The sequence below is a fragment of the Bos javanicus genome, chromosome 18 (assembly GCF_032452875.1).
Source record: "Bos javanicus breed banteng chromosome 18, ARS-OSU_banteng_1.0, whole genome shotgun sequence".
In the NCBI taxonomy this organism is placed as follows: Eukaryota; Metazoa; Chordata; class Mammalia; order Artiodactyla; family Bovidae; genus Bos; species Bos javanicus.
The window spans coordinates 55,237,815-55,256,071 of NC_083885.1; the positions used below are offsets into that span (position 1 = coordinate 55,237,815).

Genomic DNA, 18,257 nt, shown 5'->3' on the forward strand with positions numbered 1-18,257 from the left:
GGTTCTTAATATCATGTACATGCAAGGGAGGTGAGTGTCTATTATATCCTAGCCCATTCACATATCTTGAATTCTGTTAATCTCACCAATGAGAATCTATTTCTAACATTTCATTACGTCAATTAGCCAAATCTCTGGTGTTGATGGGCAATAAAAAGAGCGGAAGCACTTGTAGTAGCTGCCTCTAGAGAGTGGACTTTCTGATTAAGTGCTTGCTGACCAGGGCTTCACCGTGAACGCCTGGTTAGGCAACTGACTACCCCTAGAGGGTAGATCCAACGAACTAATTTATACATATCATCCTGCCTACACTTAAGCATTTTGAAGTAAATTAAAGCCTTCATAACAAGGAGGGGAAAAGAAATCGGCTTTATAGATCCTCAGGGAGCAGAAACCTAGTCTCCTTGCCAGTAAAAGCTCTTATGTGCATACACGAATAATTAATTAAGTAAGAAAGCATTGGGAGTCAAAGGTGGAAGATGGAATCCGGGTCTGGAGTGCCTGTATAGTTGATGGGGCAAACAGGCCTCCTGCAGAACTACAACTCCCAGGAGGCCTTGCCGCCGCTCTGCGGAAGAGCGCCCCAAAGTCACGGGAAGGGTACAGTTGCCTCGGATCTACAGGCCTCGGTAGCCAAGCCAGGATGCTGTTTTCTTAGTTCTTCGCCCTCTCCCCATCGCCCTAATTGGTGAACCAGGAGGTTTCCAAGGTAACCGCGCAGTAGGGCGGATCCTCCTAGGAAGGGAAAACGCAACCCAGAAGTGACGCTATTACCTTGCGCCAGCGGCGAGAGGCTCCGAAGATGGCGGCGCGCAAGGGTCGTCGGCGCACGTGTGAACCTGGGGAGTCTATGGAGACCGAATCCCAAGAAACAGGGTCCAAGGGCCAGGCTCAGGTCTACCTACCTGGCCGGGGACCGCCGCTGCGCGAAGGAGAGGAGCTGGTCATGGACGAGGAGGCCTACGTGCTGTACCACAGAGCACAGACTGGTAGGGCTGGGCACCCGGCATCTTGGGTCCTCACGAAGGAAGAGACTGGAATCTTGGGTCCGCAGGGGAGCTGATCCTGAATCTTTAACTTAAGAGGCTGTTTGAAAGAGAAATTAGGATTTAAGAGAATTGGCATCACACTCAAGAGGGCCGAGAACCCGCTGTCCAATCCTAATTTTCCCATCCCTCCTTCCATTCCCAGGCGCCCCCTGTCTCAGCTTCGACATAGTCCGGGATCACCTGGGAGACAACCGGACTGAGCTTCCTCTTACTCTTTACCTGTGTGCTGGGACGCAGGCCGAGAGCGCCCAAAGCAACAGGTAAGAACTGAGGCTTTACAGCGCTAGGGGTGTCTGAGCCTCCAGCTTCCTCTTCCTCAGGACCTAGAAGTCGGGGTTTCCAGCCTCCTCCCTCCCTCCTTCCTAAGGATCCCGCCATCCGGTGCCAAATTCCTCCCACACCTTCCCCAGATTGATGATGCTTCGGATGCACAATCTGCATGGGACAAAGCCCCCACCACCCGAGGGCAGCGACGACGAGGAGGAGGAGGATGACGAAGAGGATGAAGAAGAGCGGAAGCCTCAGCTGGAGCTGGCTATGGTGCCCCACTATGGAGGCATCAACAGAGTTCGGGTAAATGCAGCCCCAGGAGCCTGCCCTGTGTACTCTGGAGCACACCACCCCCCACGTCCATGCCCTTCAGCTTTAAGAAGAGCACTTGGCACATAGTTTTTTAAATTACTTATGTGTTAATTGTGATTGTTGTCACTATGTTCTAGATGCCATGGGGATGTTTTTTAAAAAGGTTCCTTCCTCTTCTGTAGAATGGTGAGAGTTACCAAACTTACTTGGTGGGGCTGATGTGAAGATAAATGGAATAGCCAGTACCCTTATTTCAATAACTGAAATATGGTGATTTCTGGGGTCTAGAAACAGCACTTGGCAGTAACATGAGATCTATGTGTTTTCTGTTATTGCTCAGGGAGTGTCCTGGGCTGTGGGGTCACTTTCGTGATTCGGAGTTATAGCTCCTTCTAATCAGGTCGATGTGAGAATTGAACTAGATGCTCTATGCAATAGTGCTTGGAGCAGTGCTTAGCCCATAGTTTTTGAGAAGTGTTTCCGTTGAGGTATTACTATGTTTCATATACTGCTTTAGACCTGGGGAGTTAACAGGGAGCAAAAGGTCTCTGGCTCCATGAAACTTACATGCCAGGGGGACAGGGGATAAGAAACTAAGCATATGTGTAATGTCCAAAGGTTCTAAGTGTTGTAGAGAAAAATAAAGCAAGGTAAGGGAGTTAGGGTCTTCTGGAACGGGCTTGCTATTTTATTTATTTAGTTAGTTTTTTAGCTGTAATGGGTCTTTGTTGCTGCACTCTGGCTTTCTCTAGTTGCAGCAAGCAGAGACTACTCTTCATTTCAATGCTCGGGCTTCTCATTGGCAGTGGTGTCTCCTGTTGCGGAGCACAGGCTCGGTGGTGCAAGGGCTTCAGTAGTTACATCGAGTGGGGTCAGCAGCTGACGCTGTCAGGCTCTACAGCACTGGCTTAGGAGCTGTGGAGCACGGGCTTAGTTGCCCTGAGGCATGTGGGATCTTCCCAGACCAGGGATCGGAACAGTGTCCCTTGCACTGCAAAGGCAGATTCCAGAAGCCCCTGGGGTTGCTAGTTTAAACAGTGTGGTCAAGGGAGCATTCACTGATAAGGTGCCCTTTGAACAGAGAGCCACAGAAAGTGAGGGAGTGAAGCAAGGATATCTGTGAGAAGAGGTTTCCCAGCAAGGGACTAAGGAGTGCAAAGGCCCTGGGGCAAACTGATTGAGGAGTTTTGAGGGAAGTTGGGGAGAACAGTGCTGAATGGATGAGGGGGAGAGTGACAGGGTTTGGTGGGTGGGCACGGAGGAGACAGATTGTTTAGGGCTTTGTGGGCCATTGTAAGGACTTGGCTTTTATGTGGGGAGAAACTGGGAGTCACTGGAGGGTTTAGAGCAAAGAGTGGATGGGATCTGACTTGTGTTTTAAAGGGATCCCTCTGTGTGCTGTATTGAGAATAGACTGCAGGGAGGCCAGGGCAGAAGGACAGGGTCCTGTGAGGGGCCAGGACAGGAATGCAGGGAAAGGTGACTTCAGTAGTAGCCTGAGTGATGACAGCAGAGCTACCGAGAAAGGGTTGGAAGTGGTGGCGTTTTGGGTGGAAGCGAGGCATAGTGTGAGGAAGGAGAGGCAAGTAGTGAGCCCAAGGTGGCGACCTCCAGGGAGGGGTAGGTGGCAGTGGGCAATTAGGAACTTGGCTTTGGCCTTGGGGCGTCTATAAACAGTCAGTTTGATGTGAGCCTGGAGTTGAGAGAGGTCAGGGCTAGGGGCTACTGGAAACCTTGAGGCTGAACAGGATCTCCTAGTGAGCAAAGGTACACAGGCAGAGAGATCCAGAGACTGGGGCCTGGGACCTGCCTAGACTTAAACAGTTCCAGAGACCAGGAGTCTGAACAGATTTCCGGGGGCTCAATTCTTGGGAGTTCAGGAGTTCTGTCATCCCTCCGCCATCATCTGTACCACAGTGGGGGCAGTTGTCCTGGAGACCAAGTTGGTCTTCAAGTTGTAAGCCTATTCTCGCAAAGGTTTCTGGGAGTTGAAGTCCCAGGCCTGGGTGGGAGGCAGCTCTGGTTCTCAGGGATGAAAGGGCTGTCGTCCGTCACGCTGTGCCTCCTGTCCCGCTCACCTCCCCTCCCCTCCCCTCCTCCCTACCCTGCAGGTGTCGTGGCTGGGTGAGGAGCCGGTGGCTGGGGTGTGGTCAGAGAAGGGCCAGGTGGAAGTGTTTGCGCTGCGGCGACTCCTGCAAGTGGTGGATGACCCCCAAGCCCTGGCCACCTTCCTCCGGGATGAGCAGACCCGTGTGAAGCCCATCTTCGCCTTCTCTGGCCACATGGGCGAGGGCTTTGCCCTCGACTGGTCCCCTCGCGTGCCCGGTGAGTCCTGGGGGTGGGTGGGAATGGGATCTGGTGAGCCACAGCTGGCTGAGTGTGACGAGGTCAAGAGTCCCAACTGCCTTTCCCAGGGCGCCTGCTGACCGGTGACTGTCAGAAGAACATCCACCTCTGGACACCAACGGACGGGGGCTCCTGGCACGTGGACCAGCGGCCATTCGTGGGCCACACACGCTCCGTGGAGGACCTGCAGTGGTCCCCAACCGAGGACACAGTAAGGAAGGGCTGGGGGTCTGGACTCCAGGGTCTTGGGGGGAAGGAGGGGGCCGGGGGCAGGTCCAAGTGATGGCGTGGGGTGGGAGGGGCCGACCCACCACTGGTCCTCGGTCTCCAGGGTAGAGCGGGGGTCCACTGGGGTCCCTCCGACTCTGCCCCGTCCAGGTGTTTGCCTCCTGCTCAGCTGACGCCTCCATCCGCATCTGGGACATCCGGGCAGCCCCCAGCAAGGCCTGCATGCTCACCACCGCCACCGCCCACGACGGGGACGTCAACGTCATCAACTGGAGCCACCGGGAGCCCTTCCTGCTCAGCGGCGGGGACGATGGAGCCCTCAAGGTCTGGGACCTGCGGCAGTTCAAGGTACCGTCCCAGCCGGACCCCTGGGGCGGGAAGAGCTCCCAGCGGCCACTAGGATTTGTGGGTTTTCCCTTCTGAGATGGCTTATACGCCAGAGCTGGCAAGGCCCTGCCATCAGAACTGGGATCCCATCAGAACTGGGATACTGATGAGGAAACAGGGTCAGGAAGGCTTGGGGCTGCTGTGGGGTTGTTCCCTCTACCATCTGGAGAGCTGACTGGAGGAACAGGGCTGGGCCGAGCAGAGACTACAACTCCCATCTGCCCGAGGGGAGCCGTGCACCGGCCATGCTGCCTAGGCTCAAGGGCTCAGGGATTGTAGGTGGATTTCATAGGGTCAGCTGAGAACAGAGCTCAGCTTAGTCATGCTGGGAGCAGGCGTGGAGGCCCAGAGGGATGGAAAGAGATAGGATGTAATCGCCAGCTTTGTGGTGACTCTGCGGAGCTGAGAGGAGCTCCGGGCCTTCCCCTGGACAAAGCCATGACTCCATACACCTCGGGCCTTCCCAGGATCGTCTTTTTACTCCCCCTCCAGTGTAACGAGTTCTACAGAATCAGCCCTGGGGAAGCTTCTTGACGTGGATTCCAGCCCCCTTCCCCCTCCCAGGCAGGTGCATGGACAGGTGGATCGCAGGGCCACGTTGAAACGTTGGAACCACCCCTCCAAGTTAGAGACATGCCGATCCCCCCCAGCAGCTGTGCTTTTAGTAAAAGTGCTTTTCTTTGCATCTGCTCTCTCTCGAGCCTGGGAGTCGTGCCTATGCCCCCATTAAGGATTTCTAGAATCACTGGGGAGAGCACTTAGAAAACCCAGCCTTCTGGGCGGGGGAGGTGGGGGAACATTTTAATTTTTTTTAATTTACTTTTAAAAATTTGTTTCAAAGACCCAATTTTATTTATTTATTTTGGCTGCATGTCATGTGGGATCTTAGTTCTCCAGCCAAACAGGGTTTGAACTGGCTCCCCTTGTATTGGAAGCGCAGAGTCTTAACCACCAGGGAGTCCCCCACACCTTCCTTTTACAGGGAAGGAGGCGGAAGCAGGCCCAGGTAGGAGCAGGGGTTGGGGAGTTGTGACCTGGAGCTGGGAGGGGCTTCTTTGCAGGTGAAGCCACAACTCCCAGTCCCTGGGGCACTACCCCTTTATTATCAGCTGTACTCTGCCCTCCATCCCTTTCAGAGACCCTGGGTCTTTGGAGGCTGGAGGGGTGAAGGTCTGGCTGAACCCTAAGGCTGGAGAGGGGTAGGGGGCTCTGCCTGGGTCACCCCTGGAGTCAGGCTGAGGGACTCAGACACCCTGACTCCCATCTTCCCATAGTCTGGCTCCCCAGTGGCCACCTTCAAGCAGCACGTGGCCCCCGTGACCTCCGTCGAGTGGCACCCCCAGGACAGTGGGGTCTTTGCAGCCTCGGGTGCGGACAACCAGATTACACAGTGGGACCTGGCCGTGGAGCGGGACCCTGAGGCGGGTGACGCAGAGACGGACCCGGGGCTGGCGGACCTCCCCCAGCAGCTGCTGTTCGTGCACCAGGGCGAAACAGACCTGAAGGAGCTGCACTGGCACCCGCAGTGCCCCGGGGTGCTGGTCAGCACCGCCCTGTCGGGCTTCACTGTCTTCCGCACCATCAGCGTCTGAGCTTGGTCTGGCCGAGTCTGTCTGGTCCTCCACTTACTTGGAACTGAAGTTGAAGTTCATCGTTTCCCTGGAAGGGACTCATTCAGATCTGCTGGCCAGCGCCTCTCCAAAAGGACTTGGTTTGGCCTTTGGCCACCATGATGGATTCTGTTTGACTTACTGTTCTTTGCAAGGACTTGGTTTGGTCCAGTGCCCCTCTTGCTAAGAGAGGCGGTTTGACTCATGGCTCTAAAAATAAGACTCGGTTTGCTCCCCTTGATTCCTCCAGCCGAAGCACTTGGGTTGACCCATGGCCCTGTAAAACCACTGCAGTTGCCTCCAGTGAACCCTCCGACCCAAAGACTTGGGTCAACCCAGTGAGCCCCACCTGTCAGAAGAGTCCATGAGCCCATTTCCCAGATGGGCCTGGTGTGGCCTGTGTTGCTGTGGGTATTTTGTCAGCTGCAGGCCCTAGGCTTGACTCTTTGATCTCTCTGCCACTGGTCTCCCTCAGGGAACTCAAGTGCCTTAGAGTGGCTGGACCAAATTTGAGGTGTGGGTTCCTCCAGCAGAATTTGGTGTGGCCCTTGTCTTTCTGCCAGCTGGGTTTGACTGGGTGGAGCCTTCTCCCCTCCTCCCAGAGACAGGCATTGTGCAGGGGGGAATTCAGGAGCTCTTGAGGGGCAATAAAGAACCAGAATGGAGCCCGAATTGTGGAAGCTGGTCCTTCTGGCGGCAGTCTCATGAGGAAACGAGGAGGAGGGAGGGTTTGGCACCTGGCTGTCCTTGGACCGCTGGGTCCAGCCCTCAGCCCATTGGCGCTCTCTGGTTCTGCCTCTCCTAAATTTTATTCCATCTGGAATGCACCCCAGGTCTCTTGGTGGGGAAGAGTCATCTCATGTGTACCCCCGCGTGCTGAGACTTCATCTCAGGGGGAACCAGGGAGCCCCTGTCTCTCATCCTTCCACCCCTGCCCTCGTCATCACTTTCTCCCCATTTCTTTGTTCCCTTGACTGTGTCCCCATCTTTCTGCATCTCCTGGCCCCCAGGCTGTGTCTCTGCGCCCCCTCCCCCCGTGTCTCTCCTCTGCCACCGCTGTCTCCTCTCCAGCCTGCTTGGGCCGCAGCCCAGCCGTCCTGCCTGGCCATCCTCCCTGGCTCCCCCTCTGCGGCTCTGAGCTGGCCCCACCCCCTGCCCCCCCTCTCGGGCTAGGACTCCTCTGATCCGCCCGTGAGCACAGAGGTCGGGGGCCCGGGACGGGCCGCAGCACCGCAGCACCCACAGAGGCCTTTCCTTGGCCCGAGCAGAGGAGCCCCCAGCAGAGGGCATGGGGGTGGGCTGCCCCACCAGGTATGTGCCTCCACGCAGACACCCTGGGCAGGGGTCCTGGCTTTGAGAGCTGGCCCCCGCCTCCCCGCACCATCTTCCTCGCTCAGACGTCTGCCCCAGCGCCCCTACCCTATCCTCCCGGGTCCTCATCCCCCAGATCTGGGGCCCCCAGCTCAGCCCATCTCCATTTTCGGCCTTATTTTCACTGCCTCCCCCCAACCCTCATCCTGCGTCTCTTCTTGTCCCATCTTCATCTCCCATCTGGTCTGTCTCTCCGTTTCCTAAGATGGGATCTCTGCTTGTCTTTGCCCGGTTGCTCCTAGTTCCGCCTGCCTCTTTTCTGCCTTCCATTGTGTCCTCTTGGGTGCCTGTGGCGGTGGGGAGGTCCTCTGTCCTTTCCTCGGGACAGCCTCTCCCTGCGCATCTCTTACCCTCTGTACTCTGGTCTGTCTGCAGTCTCCACGCTACACCCCCTCCTGGCAGTTTCTGCCCTCCAACCTGCTGTTGCTCAGGCCCCACTGGGGAGTAGGGGGAGGGTCGTGGGGGGAACAGCCAGGGTCTCACGGAGCATGTGAAAATGCTTCTATGGCGGGGGGCAGGGGGGCAGCCCCTGGGCAGGGCTTCTCAGCCCCAGATTAGACAGTGACTTTGAAACGAAGTTGACGCACCTTAAGCCCCATGTCGCCTTTATATGGAAACATTAAGCTGCTCTCCCAGGTCAGGAAGAGGCGGGGGGAGGGCTTGAGGCTCTGGATCCGCTTCCCTCGGATCCTGCTGTCCGTGATGGGAGGTGCGTGGGCCCCAAGGCAGAACCCCATCCCAGCTCTCAGGGCCATGCTGGACGCTGACGGGACCCCGCAGAGGTGAAAGGCGTCCCCACCCCCACCCCCAGCCTGCCTCTTGAAATGGACAAGATCACATCTGTCTCTCAGGGCTGAGGGTAACAACGGGAGGATTTAGGGAAACGAGATCCTGGGTTGGAAAGGCTCAGGACTCAAACCGGCAGCCCACCCCCAGCACTTCATGGCTCTGGCCGGATCTCTGAGTCCGCTCCCCAACCTGTGAAGCGGGGTGATGATCTTGACCTCCCAGCATCCTGAGCAGCCAAGGTGAGCCCAGAGGGTGGGCTGCAGAATTCTGGGAGCTTGGCAAAGCTGGGGACCAAGGTGCTCAGGAAACAAGGGCGAGTGATGAGGTGGTCTGTGGTCCAGTCTGGCGCTCAGGCTTGGGCACCAGGAAGGCTGGATGAGAGTCCAGGGTCTGCCGTTTCTTGACTGAGAGAGCTGGGACAGGAGACGAACCTCAGTGCCTCCGTTTGCTTTCCCATCAGAAGCAGAATCCCAACACCCATCGGTGTGGGTGTGAGGAGGCCCCCACCCATCACCCCTCTCCTGCATCATGTCATCAGGTGGCCTCTGAAAGGGGACTAGTGGGTAGTGAGGACTCTGAGCAAGAGGGGGCTGCAAATGGTAACATTTGCCTGTATTCTAACCTCAGACCTGCCCCCTTCGACAGCCTCAGTTGCCGCTGCTTGGAAGAACAGTCTCTAATGCCCAGAAAGTTGAGGGTGTAAAAAGAGTTGGGGCACATCGTGGGCTGTGCACACAACCAGGTCTGCTGACTGGAGCCTCAGCTTTGCCTGTGTAGAGTGGGCCTAAGAAATGCCCATGTTGGGGGTGGAGACTGGGTGGTCACAGACAGCAGTGCAGAGCAGCGGGGCAGGGGAGTAGGTACATGTCAGTGTTGAACTTGACAGCAACTAACAACTCATTCTTCATGGAGAAAGTGCCCCCAGCAACCAGGCAAAGACAAGTAGAGATCCTTGTCGGAGGCCCATAAGCACCCTAGAGCCTGGCACAGGGAGTTCATTGTACCTAGGTGCTTGGTAGGTGTTGATGGAACTGGGATGCAAAACGTTTAACCCCTAGCCCAGACAGGTCCCTGAAGTCCCAACACCACAGGGCCAAATGTGGTGCAGCTGCTGGAGGGCAATGCGGTCTACAGGTCCAGGCGGGCCCCTTCCCTCCTCTGCGTCCCCCTGGTTCAGCTAAGATTCCCTCACATTTCTCAGATAAGGGAACTGAAGCTCAGGAAGAAATGTGACTTGCCACCATTCATATAGCTTGTAAGTGCCTGAGCTGGGATTCAGCCTAGAACTGCCTGATTCAAAAGCCCAAGTTCTTTCTTCTGGATTCCTTTTTAAGGATTTTTTTTTTTTTTTTAATCCCCATTCCACAGATGAGCAACCTCAGGCTCCCAAAATTGAAGCAGGTGGTCCCAGGGCACATACTGGGTCAGCAACTGAGCCAGGATGGGAACCTGGGTCTATATCACTTGATCCTGACCTTGATAAAATCCAACATCCCCATTTTACAGCTGAGGAAACAGGTTTAGAAAGGTTTCCCCATGATCTGAAAGTCAGGGCTGAGCCTGGGTTTTATTGTGCTTGTTTTTCATAACAGTTTCATTGAAGTGTAATCCACATACCATACAATTCACACATTAAAGTGTACGATTCGGTGGTTTTTAGTATATTCAGAGTTGTGCGACCATGTTATTCAGTTGCCAAGTCGTGTCCAACTCTTTGAGACCCCATGGACTGCAGCGTGCTGCGTGGTGTGTACCCATCATTGCTATCTATTTTAGAACACTGTCATCACCCCAATAAGAAATCCCATTCCTCTGGCTATTGCTTCCCAATTGCCCCATCTCTCCAGTCCCGTACACCACTAGTCTAATTTCTCAGCTTAACAGATTTGCCCGTGCTGGGTATTTCATTTAAGTGGAAATAGGGGTCGCTGAGAGTCAGACACAACTGAGCGACTTCACTTTCATTTTTCACTTTCATGCACTGGAGAAGGAAATGGCAACCCACTCCAGTGTTCTTGCCTGGAGAATCCCAGGGACGGTGGAGCCTGGTGGGCTGCCGTCTATGGGGTCTCACAGAGTCGGACACGACTGAAGCGACTTAGCAATAGTAGCATACAATATATGGTCTTTAGTGACTAGCTTCTTTCACTTCACATGGTGTTTTCAGGGTTCATCCACATTGTAACATCTATCACTTTTTTGTCTTTTAGTTACTGGGTAGTAGTCTATTGTGTGGACAGACCACATTTTATTCATTCACTCATCAATTGATGGATATTTGGGCTGCTTCCATCTTTTGGCTGTTGTGAATAATGCGGCTGTGAATATCTGTGTACAGTGTGTGGACACTTGTTTTTAATGCCCTTGGGTAGATACTTGTGTGTGGAATTGTAACTCTCCATTTAAGGAACTGCCAGACCATTTTCCACACCAGCTGTGCAATTTTACATTCCACCAGTAACAATAGGAAGGTGCCAGTTTCTCCACATCCTTGGTAACACTTTTGTTTTGTTTTTTCTTGTTCTTATAGCCATCCTAAGTGAGTATGAAGTGGTAACTCATTTTGGTTTTGATTTGCATTTCCCGGATGGCATAATGATGTCAATTATCTTTTCCTATGTTTATTGACTATTTGTACAGTTGACCCTTGAACAACATGGGGGTTGGGGGTGCCAACTCTCTCCACAGTCAAAATTCCAAGTATAACGTTATTATTTATTTCTTTTATTTGCTGCATCGGGTCTCAGTTGTGTCATCCAAGATCTCTCCTCGTGGCGCAAGGCCTCCCTAGTTGTGGTGCTTGTGCTTGTTGCTCTGCATCATGGGAGATCTTAGTTCCCTGACCAGGGATGGAAGCGGGTCACCTGCACTGCAATGCAGATTTTCAACTGGACCACCAGGAAAATCCCTGAGTATAAACTAGAGTTGATCCTCTATATCCATGGTTCTGAATCCAAGGATTCAACCGACCACGGAACATGTAGTACGACTCTACGATTTATTTTTAAAAATCTGCGTATAAGTGGAACCATGCAGTTCAAACCCATATTGTTCAAGGGTCAACTATATCTTTTTGGAGAAATGTCTACTCAGATCCTTTGCCCATTTTAAAATTGGGTTGTCTTTTTCTTATTGAGTTATAAGGCCTCTTTATATGTTGTGGATACAAATTTTTTAGATATGATTTGCAAATTTTTTTTCCCATTAGCAGACGGTCTTTTCACTTTCATCTTAGGGTCCTTGGAAGCACAAGAGTTTTTCATTCTGATGAAGTTCAAGTTGTCTGTCGTCTTTTTTTCCTTTTGTCGTTTGTGCCTCCTGACCTATAGGTGACCTTAGAGCCCCGGCTCATCTCTCCAAGCTGACTCCATACAGATCAGCAGTTACCATTCAGTCTTTTTTAAAATTTTTATTGCATTACAGTTGACTCACAATATTGTGTTAGTTTCAGGTATACAGCAAAGTGGTTCAGTTATATATGTATACTTTTTCTGATTCTTTTCCATTATAGGTTATTACAAGATACTGAATATAGTTCCCTGTGCTATACAGTAGGTCCTTGTTGTTTATCTCTTTTATATATAGTAGTATGTATTTGTTAATCCCAAACTCCAATTTTATCCACTCCCCAACCCTCACCCCATCTCCACTCCTTTCCCTTTTGGTGACTCTAAGTCTGTTTTCTTTGTGACTGCTTAGTCTTTTATTTTATGAGTCTGGACTCTGGATCTGGGCTGCTAGCACTCAAACCCCAGCTTATTCAGCCATGACCTTGGGCAAGTTAAATGTTCTGTACCTGTTTCCTCGTCTGTAAAACGGCGATGATGTTTATGCTGCTGGAGGTTCAAATATCTAAATTCATGTGAAGTGCTCACAACACTGGCTCTAATAACTGAAGTGCTTGTTGTAACACAGTACTGCCACCACTATAGTTGTGTTGTTGTTGTTGTTGCTACACAAATGTTTCCTATAGTATTACCATCAGTGTTGTCGATTCTGTTCTGATCTTCCGCCCATTTGCCAGATGAGGCCACTAAGGCCCAGGAAGTATCCCTGGCCAGTGAGCCCCACCCCGCCCCCATTCCTGGCACTCTTGACGTGGCTGCCCGTTTCTTGTCCCCGCAGGTTCGGGGCGCCCGCCCCCTGCTAGGCCAAGTGGAGGGGGTGTCCCCGCCCAATGGGCCTGGCCAGGGCCCTGCGCCGCCTCAGCGGCGCCCTGGAGTCTGGAGACGACAGGGCGGGCGATGAGGAGGAAGCGGGGCCGGGGCTGTGCCACAACGGGTGGGCGCCAGCGCAGTCGCCGGTGGGGCGGCGCCGCGGGCGCTTCGTCAAGAAGGACGGGCACTGCAACGTGCGCTTCGTGAACCTGGGCGGCCAGGGCGCGCGCTACCTGAGCGACCTGTTCACCACGTGCGTGGACGTGCGCTGGCGCTGGATGTGCCTGCTCTTCTCCTGCTCCTTCCTCGCTTCCTGGCTGCTCTTCGGCCTGGCCTTCTGGCTCATCGCCTCCCTGCACGGCGACCTGACTGCCCCGCCGCCGCCCGCACCCTGCTTCTCGCAGGTGGCCAGCTTCCTGGCCGCCTTCCTTTTCGCGCTGGAGACGCAGACGTCCATCGGCTACGGCGTGCGCAGCGTCACCGAGGAGTGCCCGGCCGCCGTGGCCGCCGTGGTGCTCCAGTGCATCGCCGGCTGCGTGCTAGACGCCTTCGTCGTGGGCGCCGTCATGGCCAAGATGGCCAAGCCCAAGAAGCGCAACGAGACGCTGGTCTTCAGCGAGAACGCCGTCGTGGCGCTGCGCGACCGCCGCCTCTGCCTCATGTGGCGCGTCGGCAATCTGCGCCGCAGTCATCTCGTTGAGGCCCACGTACGGGCCCAGCTACTGCAGGTGCGAGTCGGCCCCGAGGCAGGCCACGCCCCCTGGTGGGCGTGCCCCTCCGCGAGGTCTGGGAGTGGGAGCCGCGGGGAATGGTGGGAGTTGTAGGTCTACGGAGCAAGTGTGCGTGGAGCCTGGAAGGGACTTGGACTACAATTCCCAGCAGTCTCTCGGGCAGGACACCTTCTGCCTCTCCTTGAGGGCTGAGGATGGTTCCCAAAGCTCTGTGGGAAGTGTAAACCCAAGAGAAAGGTCTCTGATCATTTCTTCCTGGAAGCCTAGACCTGAGACCAGATTTTGAGACTTAAAGAGTCCCCTGGGACTTGCCCTGCCCCCGTGGAATTGTGGGAAATGCAGGCCTGCGAGGGCCACTTCTGATCGGTAAAGACTCTAAACGACAATTCCCAAAAGGCTCTGGGGGCAGAGAAAGCGCCCACACAGGTTGGTCTGAAGAGGAGTTGTCGTTTTGCTGGTGATGTAAACCACGGCTCAGGTTTACGATCCCCAGCCAGTGTTGTAAAGAGAGGGGACTGTGACGGAGGTCAGGCTCCTACGGGCTTGTGGGAGATGCAGGCCTGAGGATGGGGTGCTACTCACACCTGCAGAGCCAGGGAAGACAATTCTCTGTGGCCTCTGGGTATGTGGTCCTGCAGCATTTGTGGGAGCCTTCATTTTCCACCTCAGGGGCCCAGACTTTCCCACCAGCCTCCTGCTCAGAGAAGTACAGGGCAGGGGGTTGGGAAACTCTAATGTTAGCGTCTCTGCTGCTAAGTCGCTTCAGTCGTGTCCGACTCCGTGTGACCCCAGAGACGGCAGCCCACCAGGCTCCCCCGTCCCTGGGATTCTCCAGGCAAGAACACTGGAGTGGGTTGCCATTTCTCAGCAAAAAACAAAAACAAAACTACAATTCCCATTGGCCCCTGGGGCAATGGCTCCCTCTGGCACCCTAATAAAAGAGCCTTAGTGTTTCTAGAATTGTAGTCAAACTGCCCAAACAAATTCTGGGGTAGTAGCAGCTCCTGCCCCAGTAAAGTTCAACCCTTAAGTTGAACGCAGGGCTGGGGCTGGACTTGGATGAGAAGAGGACAGGGTTGTGGTGGGAACTACAACTCCCAGCAGCCTCTAAGGATTCACGTAGATATTGGCAAGAGAATGGAGCCCCATTCTCCACTTCTCTCTCCTGCTTGACTGAAATCCAGAGATTCATGACCAGGAGGGACACTGTCTCTCCCAGAAGTCTGTGGGGGCATTGACAGGACTTGGTAGGTGGGTATGGAACCAATGGGTAGGTGTGGTGAAACTGCCGATACCTGGCGTGGGGTTAGGCTTCCACCCCACAGAAATATACAGACACACAAGGGGATGGAGGTAGTTGGGTTGAGGAGTGGGCGAGAGAATATCCCAGGGACTAGACTGAGGCAACGGTAAAACAGGCAGAACATAAGCATAGCTTCTGTTGGACTTAGATTGTCATCCTGGTTTATCTTTCTCTGGCCATATAATGAAAGCCATTTTTCTATCCCTCTCCTCCTTCTCCAATTGCTTTCGGATGTGATTCTTATCATCTGTTGTCTCTTTAACTGTTTCTGTCTTGCTGATTTCTGTGGCTCTGTGCCAATGTCACTCTGTCACTATCTTTTTCTCTCCCCTGGCTTTCTCCGATTTCCTTCCCCAAACCCTCTCTGAGTGTCTGTCTACCCCCCGCCCCCCTTCCTCTGGGCTTCTGTCCTCACCTTCCTGGACCACCATCTCCCTCTCTCTGGGTCTGTGTCCTCCTCCTTCTGCATCACCATCCCTCTCTCTCTGGGTCTGTGTTCTCTCTGTACCCCTACCCCTACTGGTCTCTGCCCTCCTCTTCTTCTGCACGTCTATCCCCTCCTCTCGCTATCTCTATCTGCATTCATCTCTCTGCTCCCTGCTGTCTTTGGCCACCCGCCTTTTGCTGCAGCCTCGAGTGACCCCGGAGGGTGAGTACATACCTCTGGACCACCAGGATGTGGACGTGGGCTTTGATGGTGGCACTGATCGCATCTTCCTTGTGTCTCCCATCACCATCGTGCATGAGATTGACTCCGCCAGTCCTCTCTACGAACTAGGACGGGCTGAGCTGGCCCGGGCTGACTTTGAGCTGGTGGTCATTCTCGAGGGCATGGTCGAGGCCACAGCTATGACCACACAGTGTCGCTCTTCCTACCTCCCTGGTGAGCTGCTCTGGGGCCATCGTTTCGAGCCAGTCCTCTTCCAGCGTGGCTCTCAGTACGAGGTCGACTATCGCCACTTCCATCGCACTTATGAGGTCCCAGGGACGCCTGTCTGTAGCGCCAAGGAGCTGGATGAACGGGCAGAGCGTGCCTCCCAGAGCCCCAAGTCTGGCTTCCCCAGCTCTCTGGCAGCATTCTGCTATGAGAACGAACTTGCTCTGAGCTGCTGCCAGGAAGAAGATGAGGAAGAGGAGGCCACGGAGGGGGATGCGGCAGAGGCAGAGGACAAGGCTGCCAGCCCCCAAGTTCTCACACCAACCCTGGCGCTAACCTTGCCCCCGTGACGCAAGCTGGCATCCCCTTATTTGCACCCCTTTTCCAGAGGTAGCAAGATGGAGAGTTTGGGCCCTCTCCTGGGGTGGAGGCAGGTGTTTCCTAAGACCAACAGGCCTGCTGAGTAAATTATTAGCTGGTGATGTTCTGCCATGCCTAGCGGACCCATCATGAACATACTGGAGGGACCTTAATTCCTCTGAATTCTGTGCTCCCTCCTGAGACCCACTTGTCATTCCAATTCCTGAGTCTCGCTAGAGATAAGGGACCCAGAATTCTGGACCCCTCAAGAGGCGAGGACTGGTAATTCTAGATTCCTCTAGATGGCTGGTTTGGTTTGTTAAGCAGGATCATGAAATGAGGTATAGACTGCCTCCAGGGGAAGAAGTCAGCTGTCTCAAGTAGCAACAGAGATCCAGAATTCATTGGCCTGAACTGACTTTAGATTCAAGGGACTGTTGCTTCTCGACTCAGTTGACTCCATAGCAAATCACTTTTTCTAGGTGACCTAAGGAGGGGAAGTTATGGGATGCTCCCAAGAGTTTAAGACTATACTGATTGACCAATGACAAAGACTGTTGATTGTAAGTCAAGGAAAGACTGTGGCTCCAGAAAACCCCAGAGTTGAGATTCTGTGAATCCAGATTGGCTACAGAGGCCAGCACTGGGGGTTCTAGAGCAGCTTTGACCTGAGAGTTGGACTATTCCAGAAACTAACGAGTTATGTCTCTAGAATGCACAAACAGTGGAGAGCCTGTAGGTCTACAAGGACTAAAGTGACAGCCCGGGGGTTCTTGATAGGCGACAACTCCAGACCCACTGGTGGTAGAACATCAAACCAAACAGAGATGCAAGGCTTCTCCATGATCATCAAGCTTTGTGTCTTTTTTTAAGTGCCATTCTAGAATATCCAAAGGAATCAAGATTCTGTGACTCTAGACTGATCACAGTCAGGGAAGGATTGGCAGTGATGACGTCAGATTTGCTGGTTCCAGCTTGCCCAGTGGAGTGGAGAATATTGATGAGGATAGATGACTTCTTTGTGGTTCTGTGATGCCAAAAGGAGTCAAGGCTCCAGGGACCCAGAGTTGTCTGTTGTCAATCTGGAAGCTCTAATCAACTCCTGGAACGTGGCTGTTCGAGGAGGTGGACTTGGGACTTGACCAGCAGCATTGCTGGGCTGACCTAGAAGGTGAGGGCCCAGATGAGATCCTGTGGGTAACAGGGCTGGATATTGGGTAAGGGAAGGGAGAGGCCCAAGGCTGCTGAGTCTACAGTGCTCTGGAATCTTCCATCTAGTGATGTGTCTCTATTTCTTAAAGATGTTATACATATATATATGTATTATATATATATATATAATATGAATAAAGATATCTATCTATTTTTTTTTCCTGTGGTTCCTACAGTAGGGTTAGAAACTGAGCTTGAGGAAGTGGAATGGAGTCCTTCATAAGGATCCAGAAAGTTCTGCTCTGAATCCCAACTCTGCCCCAACTGAGTGTGTGGCTTTGAGCAAATCACCCCCTCTCTCCTCACCTCAGTTTGTGCTGTGCTGTGCAAGTCACTTCAGTCTGCAAGGACTGTCTGACTCTTTGTGACCCTATGGACTGTAGCCCTCCACTCTCCTCTGTCCATGGGATTCTCCAGCCAAGAATACTGGAGTAGGTTGCATGCCCTCCTCCAGGGGATCTTCCTGACCCGGGGATTGAACCCCCTTCTCTCACATCTCCTGCACTGGCAGGTGGGTTATTTACCACTAGCACCACAGGGAAGCCCTCACCTCAGTTTTCCCATCTGTAAAAATAGGGCATTGGAACTTGAAGTTGTCCAAGGGCCTTTCCACTAGCATTATTCTTCACTGAGGGTAGAATGGGGGTCTTGGAGATACCCAGTCCACCACCCCCACCAGATGCTGGAATGCCTGGCCTTCTGGGGGCAACAGGGATAGCAGATACTCTCAGAAGCTAGGTCTGAACTTGGATGCCTGCATGACAGGGCAGGCAAGGGAGAATATGGGTTGTGGCTAAGGGCCAGAATCACCTCCTTTCTGGCCCAGCTTGGAGGGGCAGGGGAAGGAGGAGTTACCTCTGAATGTCAGGGGAATGTATGTCTTTAGGGATGCTTGTCCCCCAGATCAAATTATTGGGAACCCCAGTGGTGTGTCTGGGAGTATGCTTCTGGGGTACATGCTGCTAAGTTGCTTCAGTCGTGTCCGACTCTGTGCAACCCCATAGACGGCAGCCCATCAGGCTCCGCTGTCCCTGGGATTCTCCAGGCAAGAACACTGGAGTGGGTTGCCATTTCCTTCTCCAATGCATGAAAGAGAAAAATGAAAGTGAAGTTGCTCAGTCGTGTCCGACTCTTAGCGACCCCATGGACTGCATGCGGCCCACCAGGCTCCTCCGTCCATGGATTTTCCAGGCAAGAGTACAGGAGTGGGGTGCCATTGCCTTCTCCTGTCTGGGGTACATATGGGTCCTTGAAT

At 53.6% G+C, this 18,257-nt stretch overlaps 2 protein-coding genes across 2 annotated transcripts; both read left to right on the plus strand.

The window, feature by feature from the left end:
* The first annotated feature begins 558 nt into the window (after nucleotides 1-558).
* GRWD1 (glutamate rich WD repeat containing 1) lies at nucleotides 559-6,867 on the plus strand. The gene is made up of 7 exons (XM_061388903.1): nucleotides 559-989; nucleotides 1,192-1,309; nucleotides 1,460-1,622; nucleotides 3,743-3,956; nucleotides 4,046-4,188; nucleotides 4,356-4,553; nucleotides 5,867-6,867. Exons 1-7 carry the CDS (start codon nucleotides 803-805, stop codon nucleotides 6,182-6,184), a joined length of 1,341 nt encoding a protein of 446 aa, XP_061244887.1. The 5' UTR covers nucleotides 559-802; the 3' UTR covers nucleotides 6,185-6,867.
* A 94-nt stretch (nucleotides 6,868-6,961) lies between these two features.
* Nucleotides 6,962-17,154, plus strand: KCNJ14 (potassium inwardly rectifying channel subfamily J member 14). The gene is made up of 2 exons (XM_061388904.1): nucleotides 6,962-13,247; nucleotides 15,184-17,154. Exons 1-2 carry the CDS (start codon nucleotides 12,540-12,542, stop codon nucleotides 15,778-15,780), a joined length of 1,305 nt encoding a protein of 434 aa, XP_061244888.1. The 5' UTR covers nucleotides 6,962-12,539; the 3' UTR covers nucleotides 15,781-17,154.
* The last annotated feature ends 1,103 nt before the right edge of the window (nucleotides 17,155-18,257 follow it).